This window comes from Lampetra fluviatilis, chromosome 66, assembly GCF_964198595.1.
Source record: "Lampetra fluviatilis chromosome 66, kcLamFluv1.1, whole genome shotgun sequence".
In the NCBI taxonomy this organism is placed as follows: Eukaryota; Metazoa; Chordata; class Hyperoartia; order Petromyzontiformes; family Petromyzontidae; genus Lampetra; species Lampetra fluviatilis.
The window spans coordinates 6,085,522-6,111,330 of NC_136340.1; the positions used below are offsets into that span (position 1 = coordinate 6,085,522).

Sequence of the window (25,809 nt, forward strand, 5' to 3'; positions counted from 1 at the left end):
CCTATCTAGACATCATATTCTGCGCGCGCGTCCCACAGATCCGAGGCTTCTGAACTCCGCGCCACAGGTAATGATTAGGGTGAATCACGTGGGTCTGGGTGTCTCTCATAGTGTGGGGGAGATCATAGTGGCCGTGTCAGATATGTTGAGCCAGTCCTGCTGAATCACCTGGGGTCTGGGTGTCTCTCATAGTGTGGGGGAGATCATAGCTGCCGTGTGAGATATTTTGAGACAGTACTGCTGAATTACCTGGGTTCGAGCCCTGGGTCTGGGTATCTCTCATAGTGTGGGGGAGATAGTAGTGACCGTGTCAGATATGCTGAGCCAGTCCTGCTGAATCACCTGGGTTCTGGGTGGCCCTTATAGTGTGGGGGAGATCATAGTGGCCGTGTCAGATATTTTGAGACAGGCCTGTTGAATCACCTGGGTCTGGGTGTCTCTTATAGTGTTGGAGAGATCATAGTGGCCGTGTGAGATATGTTGAAACAGTCCTGCTGAATCACCTGGGTTCTGGGTGGCCCTTATAGTGTGGGGGAGATCATAGTGGCCGTGTCAGATATTTAGAGACAGGCCTGTTGAATCACATGGGTCTGGGTGTCTCTTATAGTGTTGGAGAGATCATAGTGGCCGTGTGAGATATGTTGAGACAGTACTGCTGAATCACCTGGGTTCGAGCCCCTGGGTCAGGGTGTTCCTCTATAATCTACACAATCAACTCAGCTACATTCTAGAACAACGTTATGAATTACATCACTCGCTCTCTCACTCTCTCTCCATCTCTTTCGCCCTTCCATGAGATGAATCAGAATATGTTTTTTGTTGTACTTACATTCTACAACAGGAAAAATCCGATGAGCCAGCGGATTTCCAGCAAGGGGCGGGAGGGTGTTAGCGAGTTACATTATACCGCTATGTAACACGGTTTTTGTTCCTGGGTAGCAAGTGTTATTTTCTAATTTCTTATGCCTAAAACGTATAGAAAACGGCTGTTATTCCCTGCAAACTTTGCTTTTGTGACCAGGACTTACGTGAAGGAATTACACGAATGCACACGTTTTCCCATTGACAATAGGTACATTTCAAAAATGATCACTGGCCTGGTCACAAAGCCAAAGTTTGTGGGCAATAATAGCCACTTTCTGTACTTTTGAGGCATTCGCAATTAGAAAATAACACTCACTACCCAGGAACAAAAAAGAAAGATTGTTTTTGTTACGCAGTGAATTATGAACAGAGCGGTTCAACGCCGGGTGCAAGAGAACGATTAGAGCGGTCGTTCTTAACCTGGGTGTAGTGTATAGTGGTGTAGTGTATAGCGTAGTGTATAGTAGTGTAGTGTATAGTAGTGTAGTCTATAGTAGTATAGTATAGAGTAGTGTAGTGTATAGAGTAGTGTATAGTAGTGTAGTGTATAGTAGTGTATAGCAGTGTAGTGTATAGTAGTGTAGTGTATAGTAGTGTAGTGTATAGTAGTGTAGTGTATAGTGTAGTGTATAGTAGTGTATAGTGTAGTGTATAGTTGTGTAGTGTATAGTGAAGTGTATAGTAGTGTAGTGTATAGTAGTGTAGTGTATAGTGTAGTGTAAAGTGTAGTGTATAGTGTAATGTAAAGTAGTGTAGTGTATAGTGTAGTGTATAGTAGTGTAGTGTATAGTAGTGTAGTGTATAGTGTAGTGTATAGTGTAGTCTATAGTAGTGTATAGTGTAGTGTATAGTGTAGTGTATAGTAGTGTATAGTGTAGTGTATAGTAGTGTAGTGTATAGTGTAGTGTATAGTGTAGTGTATAGTGTAATGTAAAGTAGTGTAGTGTATAGTAGTGTAGTGTATAGTAGTGTAGTGTATAGTGTAGTGTATAGTGTAGTGTATAGTAGTGTATAGTGTAGTGTATAGTGTAGTGTATAGTAGTGTAGTGTATAGTGTAGTGTATAGTGTAGTGTATACTAGTGTCGTGTATAGTAGTGTATAGTAGTGTAGTGTATAGTAGTGTCGTGTATAGTAGTGTATAGTAGTGTAGTATATAGTGTAGTGTAGTGTATAGTAATGTAGTATATAGTGTAGTGTATAGTAGTGTAGTGTATAGTAGTATAGTATATAGTAGTGTAGTGTATAGTAGTGTAGTGCATAGTGCAGTGTATTATAGTGCAGTGTAGAGTACGATATAGTGTAGTGTATAGTGTATGGGAGTGTATAGTAGTGTATAGTGTAGTGTATAGTGTAATGTTTAGTATGTAGTAGTGTATAGTAGTGTAGTGTATAGTATAGTGTATAGTAGTGTAGTGTTTAGTGTAGAGTAGTCTTTAGTGTTTAGAAGGTAAATCATCGAAAACACAAATTAAGCCACGTGGCAACGTAACTCACAGTTCACTTTGTCTGCATAAAACCTCCTTTGTACTCATTGTTAACATTACTATCAACATGATTAACATTACTATTTACATGATTAACATCACCATGCCTTTGTTTTGTCAACGATTTGGAGTGCAGCAACGCTGGTTAAGTGAAAGCTGAACACAAAGCCTGTTTTTACTGCGCTCGGGTGCTACAAAGCTATCCTTAGTTTTCGTGAGTTTTTTTTGGTTTTTAGATCGCGTCAATGATATCAATGCTGTGAGTCGTTCCATCACCACCACACAGACAATTGGCAAAGTCGATGGTTCGCTGTTGCGTCAACAAGTCGTGACAGGTTCTTTTAATCAAGGCCGTAGCCATGGAGTCAACATTTGGGGGGACCAAATCTTCCAGGGGGTCTGGGGTCCCCCCCCAGAAAAAAAAAAATCTAAATTTGAAAACGAATTTTCTGCCTAAAATATTAAAAAAATTCACTAACATAGGATGGAATTTTTTTTATTTTTTAACAATAATGTCTAATAGTGTATTGTATTACATTTCTCTGTTTTTTTTTTACCTTTTTTTGTTTCATCGTATGTAATGGCAGAGATTAGGCATTAATAAAGTACAACCATAACCACAATCACATTAACAGAAATCTATTTTATAGCAATATATTGGTGGGGACATTAAGAGCATCTTTGAATATTATATTTACGGCCTTGTCTTTACTTATCTATGCACTAGAACCGGCTGCGTGCGTTGGAGAGTTTTTTTTTTAAATAACAAAAAACTCCACAACAACTTTTACAAATCAACGTATCGAGTAGTGGTGGTGGGTGGGTGGGTTTGGGGAGCGGTGGCGCAGCGGTTAGCGCCACGCTTCGCTAGCTGGCGACCCGGGTTTGATTCCCGCTCGCGGATCCAACACCGGTGACGATTCCCTGAACCCGGTCCTGGGGGTGCTCCCCTAGGTCGACTCAGCCTCAAATGAGTACCCGGTGCGATGTGTAGCAAACATCGCCAATGGGGAGACAAAGGCGGTCGGGCGTGGTGATGACCACCAAACCCCTCGTGTGCCGATCCGGCATTCATAGGCGCTGCTCGCTAACAGCACTTGCCCCAACAGTCTATTAGATGCTACACGGGGGATCTTTGTCTGTGTATAGGCGCTGCTACTCGCTACTCACAGCACTTGCCCCAACAGTCTGTTAGAGGCTACCCGGGGGATCTTTGTCCTGTTGTGATTCGGTTATCGACACATTCATATATTTGAACGCGATCTAACCCAAGCAAACCTCGATTCATGGAAAACATTGGGTCCAGAGAGCCCGACCACGATCACTACTTCGCAAACCTATCAACCCCTTATCAGTCTCTCCCTTATTACAGACCTATTCAGACTACTATATATCAGAGGTGGGACAAAGTCATTGTTATGCAAGTCCAAGTCGAGTCGCAAGTCATCAAATTCATGACTCGAATCTGACTCGAGTCCAAGTCACATGACTCGAGTCCACATCTCATAGGTGGGACAAAGTCATTGTTATGCAAGTCCAAGTCGAGTCGCAAGTCATCAAATTCATGACTCGAATCTGACTCGAGTCCAAGTCACATGACTCGAGTCCACATCTCATAGGTGGGACAAAGTCATTGTTATGCAAGTCCAAGTCGAGTCGCAAGTCATCAAATTCATGACTCGAATCTGACTCGAGTCCAAGTCACATGACTCGAGTCCACATCTCATAGGTGGGACAAAGTCATTGTTATGCAAGTCCAAGTCGAGTCGCAAGTCATCAAATTCATGACTCGAGTCTGACTCGAGTCCAAGTCACATGACTCGAGTCCACACCTCTGCTATATATAATACACGACTATACACTACACTATACACTACACTACTATACACTACACCAGTATACACTACACTACTATACACTACACTATACACTACATTATTATACACTACACTACCACAAACCTGTCAACCCCTTATCAGTGCCCTAACATATTACAGACCAATTCAGACAACTATACACTCTACACTACACTATACACTACACTACTATACACTACACCAGTATACACTACACTACTATACACTACACTATACACTACATTATTATACACTACACTACCACAAACCTGTCAACCCCTTTTCAGTGCCCTAACTTATTACAGACCAATTCAGACAACTATACACTCTACACTACACTATACACTACACTACTATACACTACACTATACATTACACTATTATACACTACACTACTACACACTACACTATACATTACACTACTATACACTACACTATACACTACACTACTATACACTACACTATACACTACATTATTATACACTACACTACCACAAACCTGTCAACCCCTTATCAGTGCCTACCTTACTACAGACCTATTCAAATTACTATATATAATACACGACTACACACTACGCTATACACTACACTACTATACACTACACTATACACTACACTATTATACACTACACTATTGAACACTACTATATACTGCTATACACTACACTACTATCCACTACACTACAATCCGCAGACTACCTGCTGGATCTCCTCACTGTTTCGAAGAACAAATGTGACCTAAGGTCTTCGCTCAATTAGCAGCTTCACATTCCTTATTGCCGTACAAATACTGGAGGAAGGGCCTTTGCTATTGATGCCCCCAGGGTCTGGAATGCTATCGCCAATTAACTGCAACTTGGATCACTACCTGTGAGAGATCTTCACTCAAAACTGCTCTAGAGGATTTAAAGCTTTCGTGACTGCAGGGATTCATCTTCTTGGTTCTTTCGGTAAAGTCACGTAGAAGGGAAGTAATAAAATAAAAAAATATTATGTGTTATTTTTATTATTTTATTACTTCCCTTCTACGTGACTTTACCGAAAGAACCAAGAAGATGCTCTAGAGGAGTTGTACACCCCTAACTGCCACTGCTATTCAGAATGGCCTGAAATCAAATGCATCGCTCCTGATCTTGAGTTTTGATGATAGTGTGCTGATCTTTAAAGGTGCATTGAAAAATTGTTGATACTCCTACTGATACTCCTGCTGTTATGGAGTGACTCATGCTGCCAGCTATGGCTGCAAAGTTTGGTCGTACATGTTAATGTATATGTCGTTTATTGTTAAATTTGAATCACAGTTCCTATGATCACAGTTACATTGTTTTTATAACTTTATTTTGGTGATTTCGAAATCGTTTTGGTTTAGCCATATTTGTTTGTTGTTGTGCAGAGTTATACTGATAACTTTAATCTAAATTATCTTATGGTTGTTATTGTTTGACTTGCATCCCACTGGGATTTCTGTTGCGTGCGGTCGCTTTAAGATGTTTTCATGTTCACGTTTTTTATTTGGTGCGTTTGCACCCGATTCAAGAGCCGAATGGCTCACAGGGCTCTACCTAATAAATGAACTGAAAATGAACTGAACTGAAAATACACTACTATACACTACATTATATATATCTGTCAACCACTTATCAGTGACGTAGCTTATTACAGACCAATTTGGACCGTATTGGTCACCCTGTGACCTTTACAAATCTCAACGTTCATCCTACAAAGTTACATCACGTGGGTGAAACACTAACAAATAGACAAACAATTATCTAAATACATATTTTTATCCGTATTGGACTTGAAAACTCAATTTCCCGTGCAAGAATATGGGGTAAACCGTATGGGTTGACAAGCATGGTATAGTAGTGTAATGTATAGTAGTGGTGTATAGAAGTGCAGTGTAAAGTGGTGTTGTATAGTAGTGCAGTGTATAGTCGTGTAGTGTATACTGGTGTAGTGTATGGTATAGTGGATAATCGTGTAGTGTATAGTAGTACAGTGTGTAGTGTAGTGTATAGAAGTATAGTGTTTGATGTAGTGTATAGTGTAGTGTATAGTATAGTATAGTGTATAACAGTGTAGTGTATAGTGTAGTGTATAATAGTGTAGTGTAAATTGAAGTGTATATTCGTGTAGTGTATAGTAGTGTAGTGTACTGTATTGTAGTGTATAGTAGTGTAGTGTATAGTAGTGTAGTGTATAGTGTAGTGTATAGTAGTGTAGTGTATAGTAGTGTAGTGTACTGTATTGTAGTGTATAGTAGTGTAGTGTTTAGTAGTGTAGTGTATAGTGTAGTATATAGTAGTGTAGTGTATAATGTAGTGTATAGTAGTGTATAGTGTAGTGTATAGTGTAGCGTATAGTAGTGTAGTGTATAGTAGTGTAGTGTATAGTGTAGTGTATTGACACGGTATTACTACCACGTGTTAAAACAATTGCCCTTGTTCCTTCAACCACGTGGTCCGGAGCAGGAGTTCACCAATGGCGAACGACAAGAAAACCCGCGGAGTTCGCGCCCGCGAATCGCTCGCCTCCTGGAGAGCCTTCCTGTGGAACCCACGCACAAGGGAGTTCCTGGGTCGAACCGGGACCAGCTGGGGTGAGATGGCACACACGCACACACAGCACTTTACATGCATACGTAACTTTACATACACACAGCACTTTACGTGCACACAGCACTTTACATACACACAGCACTTTACATGCATACGTAACTTTACATACACACAGCACTTTACATACACACAGCACTTTACATACACACAGCACTTTACATGCATACGTAACTTTACATACACACAGCAGTTTACATGCATACGTAACTTTACATACACACAGCACTTTACATGCACACAGCACTTTACATGCACACAGCACTTTACATACACACAGCACTTTACATACACACAGCACTTTACATGCACACAGCACTTTACATGCATACGTAACTTTACATACACACAGCAGTTTACATACACACAGCACTTTACATGCATACGTAACTTTACATACACACACAGCACTTTACATACACACAGCACATTACATACACACAGCACTTTACATACACACAGTACTTTACATGCACACAGCACATTACATGCACACAGCACTTTACATACACACAGTACTTTACATACACACAGCACTTTACATGCACACAGCACATTACATACACACAGCACTTTACATACACACAGTACTTTACATACACACAGCACTTTTCATGCATACGTAACTTTACATACACACAGCAGTTTACATGCATACGTAACTTTACATACACACAGCACTTTACATGCACACAGCACTTTACATACACACAGCACTTTACATGCATACGTAACTTTACATACACACAGCACTTTACGTGCATATGTAACTTTACATACACACAACACTTTACATACACACAGCACATTACATACACACGGCACTTTACATACACACACACAGCACTTTACATGCATACAGAACTTAGTGGAGAGGAGATGTTAACTAGCTCCCCTGGTCTACAAGAGGTCATGAGTTCGATCCCGACCCTGACGACCCCTGTTGCTGTATATTTGGGGTCTGCGTCTCTCTCTCTCATCATCACGGTGGCTAGGAGATGTTGACTACCTCGCCTGGTGTACAGGAGGTCGTGGGTTCGATCCCGACCCTGACGACCCCTGCTGCTGTATATTTGGAGTCTGCGTGTCTCTCTCTCATCATCATCACGGTGACTAGGAGATGTTAACTACCTCGCCTGGTCTACAGGAGGTCGTAGGTTCGATCCCAACCCTGACGACGCCTGCTGCTGTATATTTGAAGTCTGCGTTTCTCTCTCCCTGTGTATTCTTCTCCAGGTCCTCCGCTCCCCCCCCCCCCCCACACATTTAGAATCAACATTACCACGCGTTTTAGAGTATTTGGATACTGCTATAAATGTCCACGCAATGATGATGATGATGAGCCGCAACTTCTTTGAGCTCTCATCATGTGACAGGCAGGGGTCGTTTCTGAGCTAATTCGCAGCTCAGTGTGGGCACCTTCTAATGCAATACAATAAACTCGTGTAATGATAATAGTTTTTTTACCCTTCTATCTGGCAACAAAACTGACACCTTTTTTTTACGAGAAGTCATGTTTGCATTGACCACAATACCTGCTGTCATAATGCAAAAAAAAACACAACTCTGATAATGTATGCACTGTCCTTGAAGTTGTTTGGTCCACACCCGAGACAGCTTTCCTTAGAGCCTAGTCTCACATGGTGTTGGACCAGATGACGCCAAAAGGCGCACAACTCAAAGACAATGCACCATCAGAGTATGAGAGCTCAGGGTAAGCATTTACACCATTACCTGGTCTATGTTAACATGACTCCTTGTAAAAAAGGTGTCAGTTTTGTTGCCAGATAGAAGGGTAAAAAAACAATTATCATATTTTTACTGGCAAATGAGGTTCAAATGGTGTAAACTCGTGTAATGTTAATAACCCGATGTGTCCTAACTTTTGGGCCACCCTGTATATATTTGCTTCTATCCTTTTAAGGCCACATACACAACGCACGTGTTGTTGTTATTATTTACACCACAACTGCCAACAGATGCATTACTCATAGACTCAACACTGCCCATAGACTCAACACTGCCCATAGACTCAACACTGCCCATAGACTCAACACTGCACCATAGACTCAAAACTGCCCATAGACTCAGCACTGCCCATAAACTCAACACTGCCCATAGACTCAACACTGCCCACAGACTCAACACTGCCCATAGACTCAACACTGCACCATAGACTCAACACTGCCCATAGACTCAACACTGCACCATAGACTCAACACTGCCCATAGACTCAACACTGCCCATAGACTCAAAACTGCCCATAGACTCAACACTGCCCATAGACTCAACACTGCCCATAGACTCAACACTGCACCATAGACTCAAAACTGCCCATAGACTCAGCACTGCCCATAGACTCAACACTGCCCATAGACTCAACACTGCCCACAGACTCAACACTGCCCATAGACTGAACACTGCACCATAGACTCAACACTGCCCATAGACTCAACACTGCACCATAGACTCAACACTGCCCATAGACTCAACACTGCCCATAGACTCAACACTGCCCATAGACTCAACACTGCCCATAGACTCAACACTGCACCATAGACTCAACACTGCCCATAGACTCAACACTGCCCATAAACTCAACACTGCCCATAGACTCAACACTGCCCATATACTCAACACTGCCCATATACTCAGCACTGCCCATAGACTCAGCACTGCCCATTGACTCAACACTGCCCATAGACTCAACACAGCCCATTCACTCAGCACTGCCCATATAATCAACACTGCCCACAGACTCAGCACTGCCCACAGACTCAGCACTGCACCATAGACTCAGCACTGTCCATAGACTCAACACTGCACCATAGACTCAGCACTGCCCACAGACTCAGCACTACCCATAGACTCAGCACTGCCCATAGACTCAGCACTGCCCATAGACTCAGCACTGCCCACAGACTCAGCACTGCACCATAGACTCAGCACTATCCACAGATCCTCCCTCCTTCTCTCCCCTCCCTCCCCCCACTCCTTTGTTGTGGCGAGCGGTCCGGATCGGCTGCAGCCGGATCACCGCTGCTGATAAGATCTCCCACCCACCCCACGATCCCCTCCCTCCCTTCCCGGAGGCTACACATTTATTATATTCTTGGTTCTTTCGGTAAAGTCACGTAAATAGAAAACTAAAAATACAAATGAATAAAAAATACAAATATATATTTTAAAAAAACATTTATTGAAAAAATATCAATTGAAAATGTATAAATAAAAATAAATACAAATTAATAAGAGCAAAAAACCCACGACGTTTCGATCGCAACAAAATCTGTCTTCATCAGGCGGAGAGAAAATAAAAAAAGTTTTAAGTCAAAATGTACACAATGATTACTATTATTGATTTGACGCTTTTGTAACTGCAGGAATCCATACTCTTTGGTTCTTTCGGTAGAAAAAATAATAATTATTAGAATTGTTTCTACCTACGTGACTTTACGTTGGTAGCAAAAATAAGAGTAACATTATTATAATAATTGTTTTTTTACCCTTCTATCTGGCAACAAAACTGACACCTTTTTTTTAAAAGGAGTCATGTTTGCATAGACCACAATACCTGCAGTCATAATGCAAACAAAAAACACAACTCTGATAATGTATGTGCACTGTCCTTGAAGTTGATTGGTCCACACCCGAGACAGCTTTCCTTAGAGCCTAGTCTCACATGGTGTTGGACCAGATGACGCCAAAAGGCGTACAACTCAAAAACAATGCACCATCAGAGTATGAGAGCTCGGGGTAAGCATTTACACCATTACCTGGTCTATGTAAACATGACTCCTTGTAAAAAATGTGTCAGTTTTGTTGCCAGATAGAAGGGTACAAAAACAATTATCATATTTTTTACTGGCAAATGAGGTTCCAATGGAGCATCATCATCATCATTACCCCGTTTGTTGCGCACCGTGACCGAAGACAAGAGAGGAGAGAGAGAAGAGAGTGAGAGCGAACAGGGCTCTGTGTCCACGTGGGGCGTGGTGCGGTTTGTGTGAGCGCCTGTGAGCGTGTGGACATTTCAACTGAAGATATTTAAACCCTTGAGACGTTTAGCCCCCGGGTGAAAGGTCCCCCCCCCACTCCCCCCCCACTTCCTCCCACTGAGCTGACCTCGTGCATACCAGGCGAGGTAGTTAACATCTCACCACGGGGAGAGAGAGAGAGACACGCAGACTACAAATATACAACAACAGGCATCGTCAGGGGTCGGGATCGAACCCACGACCTCCTGTAGACCAGGAGAGATAGTCAACATCTCCTAGCCAACGTGATGATGATGATGAGAGAGAGAGACGCAGACTACAAATATACAACAACAGGCATCGTCAGGGGTCGGGATCGAACCCACGACCTCCTGTAGATCAGGCGAGGTAGTCAACATCTCATAGCCAACGTGATGATGATGAGAGAGAGACGCAGACTCCAAATATACAGCAGCAGGCATCGTCAGGGTCGGGATCGAACCCACGACCTCCTGTAGATCAGGCGAGGTAGTCAACATCTCATAGCCAACGTGATGATGATGAGAGAGAGACGCAGACTCCAAATATACAGCAGCAGGCATCGTCAGGGTCGGGATCGAACCCACGACCTCCTGTAGATCAGGCGAGGTAGTCAACATCTCATAGCCAACGTGATGATGATGAGAGAGAGACGCAGACTCCAAATATACAGCAGCAGGCATCGTCAGGGTCGGGATCGAACCCACGACCTCCTGTATATCAGGCGAGGTAGTCAACATCTCATAGCCACCACAGCGCCGTTATGGGGAGCGGTGGTGCAGCGGTTAGCGCTGCGCTCCGAACCCCATCAGCGGCGGCGAGTATCTGAAGCGGTCCTGGGCCACCCTTAGGTCGACTCAGCCTCAAATAAGTAACCTGGTGCGGTGCGTAGTAAACATCGCCACTGGAGAGACAAAGGCGGCCGGGCGTGGTGCTCGCCACCCACCCCCAACGGCACTTGCCCCAACAGTCTGCTAGAGACTACACGGGGGATCTTTGTCTGTGTATAGGTGCTGCTCGCTAACAGCACTTGCCCCTGCAGTCTGCTGGAGGCTACTCGGGGGATCTTTGTCTGTGTATAGGTGCTGCTCGCTAACAGCACTTGCCCCTGCAGTCTGCTGGAGGCTACTCGGGGGATCTTTGTCTGTGTATAGGCGCTGCTACTTGCTACTAACAGCACTTGCCCCTGCAGTCTGTAGAGGCTACACGGGGGATCTTTGTCTGTGTATAGGCGCTGCTACTCGCTACTACTAACAGCACTCGCCCCAGCAGTCTGCTAGAGGCGACTACCTTACAGGGCGTCCGTGTTGTGTGGAGGAGGCATTTGTGGGCGCATTGTTTCACTGATTGGAGTTCGAGAAGAACCGGCTTGTTGACAATCCACGAGGAGGTTGGTAATTGACTTTTGTTTTTGCGGGAGCAGCTTGGGGGGGGGGATGATGGAGGGGGGAGGTCAAAATGATCGCATCATTTAACAACAATGGAAATACTATGAGACATCTCCTTTACCAGTGGCAAAATATAGTAATAGGTTTTTACCCTTTCAACTGGTACAAAAACTGACACCTTTATACAAGGCATCGTGTTTGCAATAACCACAACACAAGCAGTCAAAATGCAAACAAAAAGAAACAACTCTGATAATGATGATGCATATCATTATCATGATGCATATCATTATCAGAGTTGTTTCTTTTTGTTTGCATTTTGACTGCTTGTGTTGTGGTTATTGCAAACATGATGCCTTGTATAAAGGTGTCAGTTTTTGTACCAGTTGAAAGGGTAAAAACATATTACAACAATGGAAATAGTTGTAGTGCCGTCCATCCCTCCACCACACGACACTCCCCGCTCAATGAAGTTGGCACGTGGTGAACGAACGGTGTTGTAGACGTTTTTATGTTAATCTTAACAAAATCATAATTTTAAATATATATGATTTCTGGCAATTGCCGCTGGGAGGTTCCCCTATCGCTTCCCCTATTGCAGCTCCTATCACTACCCCTATAGACTACCCCTATCGTTACCCCCATCGCTACCCCCATCGCTACCCCTATAGACTACCCCTATCGCTACCCCTATAGACTACCTCTATCGCTGCCCCCATCGCTACTCCCATCGCTACCCCTATAGACTACCCCTATCGCTACCCCTATAGACTACCCCTATCGCTACCCCTATCACTACCCCTATAGACTACCCCTATCGCTACCCCTATCGCTACCCCTATCGCTACCCCTATAGACTACCCCTATCACTACCCCTATCACTACCCCTGTCACTACCCCTATCGCTACTCCTATCGCTACCCCTATCGCTACCCCTATCGCTACCCCTATCACGACCCCTATCGCTACCCCTATCACTACTCCTATCGCTACCCCTATCGCTACCCCTATCACTACCCCTATAGCTACTCCTATCGCTACCCCTATCTATACCCCCATCGCTACCCCCTATCGCTACCCCTATCGCTACCCCTATCGCTACCCCTATCGCTACCCCCATCGCTACCCCTATCACTACCCCTATCACTACCCCTATCACTACCCCCTATCACTACCCCCTATCGCTACCCCTATCACTACCCCTATCGCTACCCCCTATCGCTACCCCCTATCACTACCCCTATCACTACCCCTATCACTACCCCCTATCACTACCCCCTATCGCTACCCCTATCACTACCCCCTATCACTACCCCCTATCACTACCCCCTATCGCTACCCCTATCACTACCCCTATCACTACCCCTATCACTACCCCCTATCGCTACCCCCTATCGCTACCCCTATCACTACCCCCTATCACTACCCCTATCACTACCCCCATCGCTGTCCCTATCACTACCCCAAACCCTATCACTGTCACGGTTCAAAATGAGCGGCAAGCCTGGTTAATACTGCCACGGTGTGTGTGTGTGTTTGTACAGCATTAACCGTGAACAATACAAACGTGTGCCCCTCCTCCTACTCCACCTCCTCCACCTCGTCCCCACAGCCCTCATCATCGGCTACTACATCATCTTCTACCTCTTCCTGGCCGCGATGTTCGCATTCACCATGTGGGTGATGCTGCAGACGATCAGCGATGAGAGACCCAAGTACCAGGACCGCGTCCAGAACCCTGGCACGTACACTCACAACTACCCCGGGTCACTTACACTCTGATCGTCGTGATGATAATGCTGCAGATGATGATGATGATGCTGCTGCTGCTGCTGATGATGATGCTGATGATGATGATGCTCACCATGTTACTGATGCTGCTGCTGATGATGTTGCTGATGATGATGCTGCAGATGATGATGATGCTCACGATGATGCTGATGATGATGCTGCTGCTGATTATGCTCACGATGTTGCTGCTGCTGATGATGATGCTGATGATGCTGCTGATGATGCTGATGATGCTGCTGATAATGCTGCTGATGATGCTGATGATGATGCTGATGATGCTGATGATGATGCTGCTGATGATGATGATAATGCTGCTGCTGCTGCTGATGATGATGATACTGCTGCTGCTAATTCTGTTGCTGATGCTGCTGCTGATGCTGCTGATGATGATGCTGATAATGCTCCTGCTGCTGATGATGATGATGCTGTTGATGATGCTGATAATGCTGATGATAATGATGCTGCTGATGATGATGCTGCTGATGATGATGCTGATGATGATAATGCTGCTGCTGATGATGCTGATGATGCCGATGATGCTTCTGGCGCGTGCTGCAGGAGTGATGATCCGACCGCGTGCGGAGAATCTGGACGTCTCCTTCAACATGTCCAGTGGTGACTCCTACTCGAAATTCACGCAGTCCCTCGACTCTTTCATCAAGAGTGAGTCACCAAAGTCTCCCCCCCCCTGCCCCAAGTCGCCTGAATTCTCCCTCCATCTCCCCATCTCGCTCTCTCTCTCTCTCTCCATCCATCTCTCTCGCCATCTCCCCATCTCTCTCTCTCTTTCCATCTACTCATCTCTCTCCCCATCTCTCTCTCTCTCTAACCCTCTCCCCGTCTCTCTCCATCCTCGCTGCATCCGTGCTGTGGCACAAGAACCAAGGCCCTCCAGCCTCCTGATTGGCGACTCACCACTCGTGCACTTCGTCTGGAATGTAAAGCACAGAACGAGAAAACAAAGATGCTGGAGGGGTGACACTAACGCAGAGGTCGCAATCAGGTACCCGATACCCGTACCCTACCCGATACCCGGCTACCCGTACCCGGCCGGGTACAGGTACGGGTACCCGTTTGCGACCCTGGTGCGGCCGGGTACGGGTAGGCCGTGAGTCACTGGTGAGTCACCGGTTGTCACTCATTTCCCAACGTCTTGTCTTTTCTCACAATTCAAGTTCCTAGAATCAACCCACCCGCGCCTGCAACATGGCTTCATCCCAGAGGTCGCAATCGGGTACCCGATACCCGTACCCGTTTGCGACCCTGGTGCGGCCGGGTACGGGTAAGGAATCAAAACCCGTTTGCGACCTCTGCACTGACGGCTGCTGTGTGGTGCTTCCAGTGTTCAGAGGCCTGCTTAAGGCTCCGGCTGGAGCACGCCATGTACCACACACATGTCGGTGATGTGCACGTTTTCTTCGAACGCTGGGGAGCCGGAAAAGCCCCCCTCTGTATCAGCGTGCACTGCACCCTCGTGTTCACCTTCTGAAGCGCTCGCTCGTCACCGTGGCGTGCGCGATGACCACCACCACCACGTGGCTTTTCTTTCGTGTTGAGCGCGGTGCTTTTAGCGCCACAGCGCGTGGATTTGTAGCGTTTATTTTCATTTGTTTGCTGGTGACTTCGTGTGTTTCGAATCGAAATCGCCTCCAGTGCTGTTGCTGCTGGCGGCAATAAAAGTTGTTTAAAAGTAAAAAAAAGTCACCATCCATCTCTCTCTCTCTCTCCCCATCTCCCCATCTCTCTCCCCATCTATTCATCTCTCCTCATCTCTCTCACCATCTCTCCCCCCATCTCCCCATCTCTCAAACTCTCTCCCCATCTCTCTCCCCATCTCCCCATCTCTCAAACTCTCTTCCCATCTCCCCATCTTTCTCCCCATCTCTCTCCCCACATCTCCCCCCATCTCCCCATCTCTCCCCCCATCTCCCCATCTCTCAAACTCTCTCCCCATCTCTCCCCCCATCTCTCCATCTCTCCAACTCTCCCCCCATCTCTCCAACTCTCCCCCCATCTCCCCATCTCTCCCCCCCCATCTCTCCCCCCATCTCTCCATCTCTCCCCCCATCTCTCCATCTCCCCATCTCTCCCCCCATCTCCCCATCTCTCCCCCCCATCTCCCCATCTCTCAAACTCTCTCCCCATCTCTCCCCCCATCTCTCCATCTCTCCAACTCTCCCCCCATCTCCCCATCTCTCCCCCCCCCATCTCTCCCCCCATCTCTCCATCTCTCCCCCCATCTCTCCATCTCTCCAACTCTCCCCCCATCTCTCCCCCCATCTCTCCATCTCTCCCCCCATCTTTCCATCTCCCCCCCATCTCCCATCTCTCCCCCCCCATCTCTCCCCCCATCTCTCCATCTCTCCCCCCATCTCTCCATCTCCCCATCTCTCCATCTCTCCCCCCATATCTCCCCCCATCTCCCCCCCCCATATCTCCCCCCATCTCCCCATCTCTCCCCCCCCCCCCATATCCCCATCTCTCCCCCCATCCCCCCATCTCCCCCCCCCCAGCCTACGACAACCAGTCGTTGGAGTGGCCTCGATGCTCGCCGGGATTCTTCCGCGACGAGCAGGGCTCCCCAGTGGGTCACGTGCTCGCCGCGGTGCCCCTGCCCTGCTACTTTAACCGCTCGCTGCTCGCGAACTGCTCCGGCCTGAACGACCTCAGCTACGGCTACGCCAGCGGTCAGCCGTGTGTGCTCGTCAAGATCAACCGCGTGAGTCGATGCTGTTGATTGATGCTGCTGATTGATGCTGCTGTTTGATGCTGTTGATTGATGCTGCTGATTGATGCTGCTGATTGATGCTGCTGATTGATGCTGCTGATTGATGCTGCTGTTTGATGCTGTTGATTGATGCTGCTGATTGATGCTGCTGATTGATGCTGCTGTTTGATGCTGCTGATTGATGCTGCTGATTGATGCTGCTGATTGATGCTGCTGATTGATGCTGCTGTTTGATGCTGTTGATTGATGCTGTTGATTGATGCTGCTGATTGATGCTGCTGATTGATGCTGCTGTTTGATGCTGTTGATTGATGCTGTTGATTGATGCTGCTGATTGATGCTGCTGATTGATGCTGTTGATTGATGCTGCTGTTTGATGCTGTTGTTTGATGCTGCTGATTGATGCTGTTGATTGATGCTGCTGTTTGATGCTGTTGATTGATGCTGCTGTTTGATGCTGCTGATTGATGCTGCTGTTTGATGCTGTTGATTGATGCTGTTGATTGATGCTGCTGATTGATGCTGCTGATTGATGCTGCTGATTGATGCTGCTGATTGATGCTGCTGTTTGATGCTGTTGATTGATGCTGCTGATTGATGCTGTTGTTTGATGCTGCTGATTGATGCTGTTGATTGATGCTGTTGATTGATGCTGCTGTTTGATGCTGTTGATTGATGCTGCTGTTTGATGCTGCTGATTGATGCTGCTGTTTGATGCTGTTGATTGATGCTGTTGATTGATGCTGCTGATTGATGCTGCTGATTGATGCTGCTGTTTGATGCTGTTGATTGATGCTGTTGATTGATGCTGCTGATTGATGCTGCTGTTTGATGCTGTTGATTGATGCTGTTGATTGATGCTGCTGATTGATGCTGCTGATTGATGCTGCTGTTTGATGCTGTTGATTGATGCTGTTGATTGATGCTGCTGATTGATGCTGCTGTTTGATGCTGTTGATTGATGCTGTTGATTGATGCTGCTGATTGATGCTGCTGATTGATGCTGCTGATTGATGCTGCTGATTGATGCTGCTGATTGATGCTGTTGTTTGATGCTGCTGATTGATGCTGTTGTTTGATGCTGCTGATTGATGCTGCTGATTGATGCTGTTGTTTGATGCTGCTGATTGATGCTGTTGTTTGATGCTGCTGATTGATGCTGTTGTTTGATGCTGCTGATTGATGCTGCTGATTGATGCTGTTGTTTGATGCTGCTGATTGATGCTGTTGTTTGATGCTGCTGATTGATGCTGTTGATTGATGCTGCTGATTGATGCTGCTGATTGATGCTGCTGATTGATGCTGCTGATTGATGCTGTTGTTTGATGCTGCTGATTGATGCTGCTGATTGATGCTGCTGATTGATGCTGCTGATTGATGCTGTTGTTTGATGCTGCTGATTGATGCTGTTGATTGATGCTGCTGATTGATGCTGCTGATTGATGCTGTTGATTGATGCTGCTGATTGATGCTGCTGATTGATGCTGCTGATTGATGCTGCTGATTGATGCTGTTGTTTGATGCTGCTGATTGATGCTGTTGTTTGATGCTGCTGATTGATGCTGCTGATTGATGCTGCTGTTTGATGCTGTTGTTTGATGCTGCTGATTGATGCTGTTGATTGATGCTGCTGATTGATGCTGCTGATTGATGCTGCTGATTGATGCTGCTGATTGATGCTGTTGTTTGATGCTGCTGATTGATGCTGCTGATTGATGCTGCTGATTGATGCTGCTGATTGATGCTGTTGTTTGATGCTGCTGATTGATGCTGTTGATTGATGCTGCTGATTGATGCTGCTGATTGATGCTGTTGATTGATGCTGCTGATTGATGCTGCTGATTGATGCTGCTGATTGATGCTGCTGATTGATGCTGTTGTTTGATGCTGCTGATTGATGCTGTTGTTTGATGCTGCTGATTGATGCTGCTGATTGATGCTGCTGTTTGATGCTGTTGTTTGATGCTGCTGATTGATGCTGTTGTTTGATGCTGCTGATTGATGCTGCTGATTGATGCTGCTCTCTGTCTCTCTCTGTCTGTCTGTCTGTGTCTCTGTCTGTCTCGCTGTCTCTGTCTGTTTGTCTCTGTCTGTGTCTCTCTCTGTCTGTCTCGCTGTCTCGCTGTCTGTTTGTCTCTGTCTGTGTCTCTCTCTGTCGGTCTCGCTGTCTGTGTCTGTGTGTCTTTGTCTGTCTATGTCTCTCTCAGTGTCTCTCTCTCGTCGCTCTGTCTGTCTGTCTGTCTCTCTCTCTGTCTGTCTCGCTGTCTCTGTCTGTTTGTCTCTGTCTGTCTGTGTCTCTCTCTCTCTGTCTGCTTCTCTGTCTGTCTCTGTCTGTCTCGCTGTCTCTGTCTCTCTCTCTGTCTGTTTCTCTGTCTCTCTGTCTGTCTGTTTCTCTGTCTCTCTGTCTGTCTGTGTGTCTCTCTCTCTCTGTCTCTCTTTCTCTGTCTGTCTCTCTCTCTCTCTCCTTGTCTCTCTGTCTCGCTCTCTCTGAATCTCTCTCTCTTTCTCTCTGCCTCTCTCTGTCTGTCTCTCCCTGTCTCTCTGTCTGTCTCTCTCTCTCTCTCAGTGTCTCTCTCAGTGTTATTATTATTGTTTACTGTTGTGTATTGTGTATTGTTGTTTATTGTTGTTGTGTATTGTTGTTTATTGTTGTTTATTGTTGTTGTGTATTGTTGTGTATTGTTGTTTATTGTTGTTGTGTATTGTTGTTTATTGTTGTTGTGTATTGTTGTTTATTGTTGTTTATTGTTGTTGTGTATTGTTGTTTATTGTTGTTGTGTATTGTTATTTATTGTTGTTTATTGTTGTTGTGTATTGTTGTTTATTGTTGTTTATTGTTGTTGTGTATCGTTGTTTATTGTTGTTTATTGTTGTTGTTTATTGTTGTTGTGTATTGTTGTTTATTGTTGTTGTTTCTTGTTGTTGTTCAGGTGATCGGCTACAAGCCTGGGGACTCCGACATGTCAGCAAGCGTCAACTGCACAGCGGTATGACGGAGTGGAGTGATATAATTATCTTATATAATGCATCTAATATATACAATAATTATAGATTATATAGTGCATGATATATAATTATTTAACAGTTATATAATTTGTAAGTAATATCATAAGCAGACAATAATATGAATAATAATGTTGCGTAGAAATAATGCTACCATATATAAGTAATATACAAATGTATGCTTAATGGATTCAATTGCAGACTGAGACTACGACGAGACGTTTTGCAGGTGTAATATCGTTGAGGACTCTTGGACGCCGGGGTTGAGGCACACGTATTTATTCCGCAACAGTTGTCACAACCGCGGACATACATTACTGGAGGGGGTATCGGCCCCCTCACCCGGCTAGCTGGGAATACACTGCTAGCTATCTCTGACCTACCTCCTAGTCCTCCACTAACGGGCTAGGGGAGGCTGTCTGGCCCGACACTGGTAAGTCGGGCTACGGTACCCGGAGTCCCAGAGCACTAGCTCTGGTTCTCGGGACCACGCCGCTGGCTCGGTCCTGCGCGGCCCTGACAAGGGCGGCGTCCCAGGGGAGTCCAGGGCTCTAGCTAGACGATCTTCGGTCTTCACTGGTTTAGCTTTAACATTCTACCCCGAGCTCTCCGGCTCATCCCCTTTTATACCAAAACCCCTCGCTGAGGGGTAGGGCCAGCCCCCCCCAGGCTGCCCTGTGTGGACGTCGTTGAGAGCGCCTCCCCGTGCACTCACGAAGCCCCGCCCACTGTGTTTGTTTCCCGTGTGATGTATACAGCCCCTCCGTAACACCCCTACACAGGCAGTGGTTGTCACTATGTTATTTTTGTGTAATGTGAGGATATATCCGGCTCACTGACGTATCACAACTCGTCATGATGATTGGCTCTGCCGGTCCTGGTCTATAACCAATGGGGGGAAGCCTAGGGGCGTGGCCCTGACGTAATGGAAAGGTGACAGCTGTAAATAGAGGATTGGTTCTGCTGGCTTTGGCCACAGCCAATGGGGAGACGAGTCAGGGGCGTGGTCCCGGGAACTTATGAGGGAGCCTGGAATATTCCATGGAGGCTAATCAGGATTGGTGGAAACGTACCACGTGACCCGGGTATTAAATAGGGGTGGAGACGAACGACACGTGGTCAGAACGGTAACGAACAGAGGAAGGGGCCATGCGTGAGCGGGGCTCCGGGTTGCCACGTGGCAGTGTGTGTCTCTCTCTCTATCTGTCCCTCTCACACTGCCTGTCAGCAGCGTGAAGGAAAGCTGTAATACAAGTTGAATAAAAGACGGATTCCAGAAGTCGCCTCAACGACCTTTATTACAGTTGTTACGTTTATTAGCGAGAAGGCGACTCAGAGAGAGAGAGGACGACTCAGAGAGAGAGAATGACTCAGAGAGAGAGAGGACGACTCAGAGAGAGAGAGAGGACGACTCAGAGAGAGAGAGGACGACTCAGAAAGAGAGAGAGAGAGAGGACGACTCAGAGAGCGAGAGGACGACTCAGAGAGCGAGAGGACGACTCAGAGAGAGAGAGAGAGGACGACTCAGAGAGAGAGGACGACTCAGAGAGAGAGAGAGAGAGGACGACTCAGAGAGCGAGAGGACGACTCAGAGAGCGAGAGGACGACTCAGAGAGAGAGAGGACGACTCAGAGAGAGAGACTCAGAGAGAGAGATGACGACTCAGAGAGAGACAGCTCTAGGAGACAGCCTGACATGGGTGTGCTTCTGTGCATGTTGTGGCCTCGCTGCTGCTGCTGATGATGATGATGATGACTCCCAGAAAAACATCGACCTGGGACCTCTGAACTTCTACCCTGAAAACAAGTTCGACCCCATGTACTTCCCCTACTACGGCAAGAAAACTGACGTGAGTGTGCGAAGCGTCACCAACATCAGCATCATCATCATCAACGGCATCATCAGCAGCATTATCATTAGCATCATCAGCATTATCAGTAACAGCAGCAGCATCAGCAGCAGTTCAACATGAATTGTTTCTAGTTGCAATGGCACAGCAGCAGCAGCTTTCGCATCCTACCGATAAACTCGTGCACACAGAGAGAGCTGTCACTGGGGGTGCCCCTTGGTTAGACCCACACAGCAGCAGCAGCGATCATCACTACCCCTACTGACAGCAGACCCATGCACAGAGAGAGCTGTCACCGGGGGTGCCCCTTGGCTAGACCCACACAGCAGCAGCAGCGATCATCGCTACCCCTACTGACAGCAGACCCATGCACAGGGTCAGCTGCCACTGGGGGTGCCCCTAGGCTAGACCCACACAGCAGCAGCAGCGATCATCGCTACCCCTACTGACAGCAGACCCATGCACAGGGTCAGCTGCCACTGGGGGTGCCCCTAGGCTAGACCCACACAGCAGCGATCATCGCTACCCCTACTGACAGCAGACCCATGCACAGGGTCAGCTGCCACTGGGGGTGCCCCTAGGCTAGACCCACACAGCAGCAGCAGCGATCACCGCTACCCCTACTGACAGCAGACTCATGCACAGCGACAGCTGCTACTGGGGGTGCCCCTTGGTTAGACTCACACAGCAGCAGCGATCACCGCTACCTCTACTGACAGCAGACTGATGCACAGGGACATTTGCCACTGGGGGTGCCCCTTGGTTAGACCCACACAGCAGCAGCAGCGATCATCACTACCCCTACTGACAGCAGACCCATGCACAGGGACATTTGCCACTGGGGGTGCCCCTAGGCTAGACCCACACAGCAGCAGCAGCGATCATCGCTTCCCCTACTGGCAGCAAACTGATGCACATGGACAGCTGCCACTGGGGGTGCCCCTAGGCTAGACCCACATAACAGCAGCGATCATCGCTACCCCTTCTGACAGCAGACTGATGCACAGCGACAGCTGCCACTGGGGGTGCCCCTAGACTAGATACACACAGCAGCAGCAGCGATCACCGCTACCCCTACTGACAGCAGTCTGATGCACAGGGATAGCTGCCACTGGGGGTGCCCCTAGGCTAGACCCACACAGCAGCAGCAGCGATCATCGCTACCCCTACTGACAGCAGACCCATGCACAGGGTCAGCTGCCACTGGGGGTGCCCCTAGGCTAGACCCACACAGCAGCAGCAGCAGCGATCATCGCTACCCCTACTGACAGCAGACCCATGCACAGGGTCAGCTGCCACTGGGGGTGCCCCTAGGCTAGACCCACACAGCAGCAGCAGCGATCACCGCTACCCCTACTGACAGCAGACTCATGCACAGCAACAGCTGCTACTGGGGGTGCCCCTTGGTTAGACTAACACAGCAGCAGCGATCACCGCTACCCCTACTGACAGCAGACTCATGCACAGCGACAGCTGGTACTGGGGGTGCCCCTTGGTTAGACCCACACAGCAGCAGCAGCGATCATCACTACCCCTACTGACAGCAGACCCATGCACAGGGACATTTGCCACTGGGGGTGCCCCTAGACTAGATACACACAGCAGCAGCAGCAGCAGCGATCACCGCTACCCCTACTGGCAGCAGACTGATGCACAGCGACAGCTGCCACTGGGGGTGCCCCTACTCTCTGTGTCTACATCTCTCTCTCTCCATCTCCCCTCTCCCGATTCCAAATCCCCTTACCTCCGCGTCTCCTCTCCGTCGTCTTGCCCCCCGCCCCCCCCTCGCAGGGTGGCTACCGTCAGCCCGTGGTGGCCGTGCAGTTCATGAACCCGCCCCGCAACACCGACCTGCAGGTGGTGTGTCGCCTGTCGGGACCCAACGTCGTCGTGGACGAAAACAACCGAGACAAGTTCATCGGCCGCGTCGAGTTCCGCCTCCACATCTCCAACTAGTGGGAGGGTGGGATGGATGGGGGGCGGGGGGGCAGAGACGGTGACGACACGAGGGACACACGCGACTTCGTTCGTTAAGACCCCTAACTTTGTTTCCTGTGGTCCGCGACTTCATTTCTCATGACCCATGACTTGATTTTCTGTGGCCCATGACGTCATTTCCTGTGGCCCGTGACGTCATTTTCTGTGGCCCATGACGTCATTTCCTGTGGCCCATGACGTCATTTCCTGTGGCCCATGACGTCATTTCCTGTGGCCCATGACGTCATTTCCTGTGGCCCGTGACGTCATTTCCTGTGGCCAATAACTCAATATCCTGTGGCCAATGACTCAATTTCCTGCGGCCCACGACTTCAATTCTCATGACCCATGATTTCAATTCTTATGACCCATGACTTAATTTCTTGTGGCCCATGATGTCATTTCCTGTGGCCCATGACGTCATTTCCTGTGGCCCATGACGTCATGTCATGTGGCCCATGACGTCATTTCCTGTGTCCCATGATGTCATTTCCTGTGGCCAATGACTTCATTTCCTGTGGCCCATGGCGTCATTTCCTGTGGCCCATGACGTCATTTCCTGTGGCCCATTGCGTCATTTCCTGTGGCCCATGACGTCATTTCCTGTAGCCCATGACGTCATTTCCTGTGGCCCATGATGTCATTTCCTGTGGCCAATGACTTCATTTCCTGTGGCCAATGACTTCGATTCTCATGACCCATGACTTAAATTCTTATGGCCCATGACCTCATATCTTATTACCAATGACTTTATTTTCCTGTGGCCTGTGACTACATTTTTTGTCGCCCGCGGCTTAATTTCTCACGACCCATGACGTCAATTCTTGTGGCCTGTGACTTCATTTCCAGTGGCCGCCAACTTAATTTCATGTGGCCTTTGGGCCAGATGTGCTCCAGGACTTCACTTCACAAGACCCAGAGTCAGGCCACTCTCAGTGCCTGCGTTTGAGCCCTGAGACTGGGTGTGTATCTCTATCCCTGGGTGGTTCATAATGGCGGTGTCATAGAAACTGAGCCAGCATCACTGAGACCCTGGGTTCGAGTTCTGGGTGTGGGTTTCTCTGACAGATCTATGTGTGAGTATGTGGGTCTGTATGTTAGTATATGGGTCTCAATGTGGGTCTATGGGTCTCTATGTGAGTCTATGGGTCTCTATGAGTCTATAGGTCTATGTGACTCTGTCTCTGTGTGTTTGTGTGTCTGTGTGTGAGTCTATGTATCTCTGTGGGTCTCTGTGTGAGTCTATGGGTCTCTGTGTGAGTCTATGGGTCTTTGTGTGAGTCTATGGGCCTCTGTGTGAGTCTATGGGCCTCTGTGTGAGTCTATGGGTCTCTGTGTGAGTCTATGGGCCTCTGTGTGAGTCTATGGGTGCTGTAATCTCTTTGGTTTGAGGCTGAAACTCGGGACTCGAACCCAAGAGATGTCAGCTTCTGTGCACCTCTGAGCCATTGGGTCTCCACGATTTAGTGTAAATATACAAACATAACAACAATAATAATCACCATAGTCCATATTAGCCACTATAAAGATAACATTGGGGAAGTGTAAATGTATGATACTTAATAGGTCCAGTAGCGGGAGCGTAAGTGACGACATCAGCTCAAGGGTGGAGGGGTTGGTTGTGGAATATCGGGGGTTTTGATTAGTTTAACGCGACCAATATCATCCGTTAAAGAGGTTTTGTTGGGTTAGATCGCGTACATATGAATGTGTCTTGACGGAAAGCTTTCGTGACTGCAGGAATTCATATTCTTTGGGGCTCTCGGTAAAGTCATGTAGATAGGTTCAAATGAAAATAACAAAACATAACAAAAAACTACGACGTTTCGATCGCAACACAAGCGATCGAAACGTCGTAGTTTTTTGTTAATTTCTTTGAACCTATCTACGTGACTTTACCGAAAGACCCAAAAAATATAAATGTGTAGTTAAACCCGCCTCCAACCCGACACGGCCAAATCGTAAGGTTTGTCACGTGAACAGAACGTGCCCAATTCGTTTCGAGTACAGCAACTAACCGGTTGCGTGTTGGAGAGCAAATCCACAACATTTGGCAAATCTGAGATTTTTTTGATTATTGTAATTATATACTACATTAGTCATCATACTATTGTAGTATATAATTACAATAACCCCCCCCCCCAAATCGTTGCACCTCTATATAAGAACGGGAGACAGAGCAGAGCCTCAGCATTCTGGCGAATTGTCCCATGATGCTGGATGCAATTACCAGCGAA

At 47.1% G+C, this 25,809-nt stretch overlaps 1 protein-coding gene across 1 annotated transcript; it reads left to right on the top strand.

The window, feature by feature from the left end:
* LOC144952118 (sodium/potassium-transporting ATPase subunit beta-2-like) lies at positions 1-25,399 on the top strand. Its single transcript, XM_078882522.1, has 8 exons — positions 1-67; positions 6,677-6,804; positions 13,837-13,965; positions 14,574-14,678; positions 16,529-16,734; positions 19,674-19,730; positions 21,509-21,595; positions 23,387-25,399. Exons 2-8 carry the CDS (start codon positions 6,687-6,689, stop codon positions 23,549-23,551), a joined length of 867 nt encoding a protein of 288 aa, XP_078738648.1. The 5' UTR covers positions 1-67; positions 6,677-6,686; the 3' UTR covers positions 23,552-25,399.
* The last annotated feature ends 410 nt before the right edge of the window (positions 25,400-25,809 follow it).

What these genes read in the sequence shown, in the direction of transcription:
- LOC144952118 (XM_078882522.1), top strand. Translation starts at nt 6,687, where the DNA reads ATGGCGAACGACAAGAAAACCCGCGGAGTTCGCGCCCGCGAATCGCTC. An exon ending in GGACCGCGTCCAGAACCCTG is followed by an intron (nt 13,966 to 14,573) that starts GCACGTACACTC and finishes CGCGTGCTGCAG; the next exon opens with GAGTGATGATCCGACCGCGT. An exon ending in ACTACGGCAAGAAAACTGAC is followed by an intron (nt 21,596 to 23,386) that starts GTGAGTGTGCGA and finishes CCCCCCTCGCAG; the next exon opens with GGTGGCTACCGTCAGCCCGT.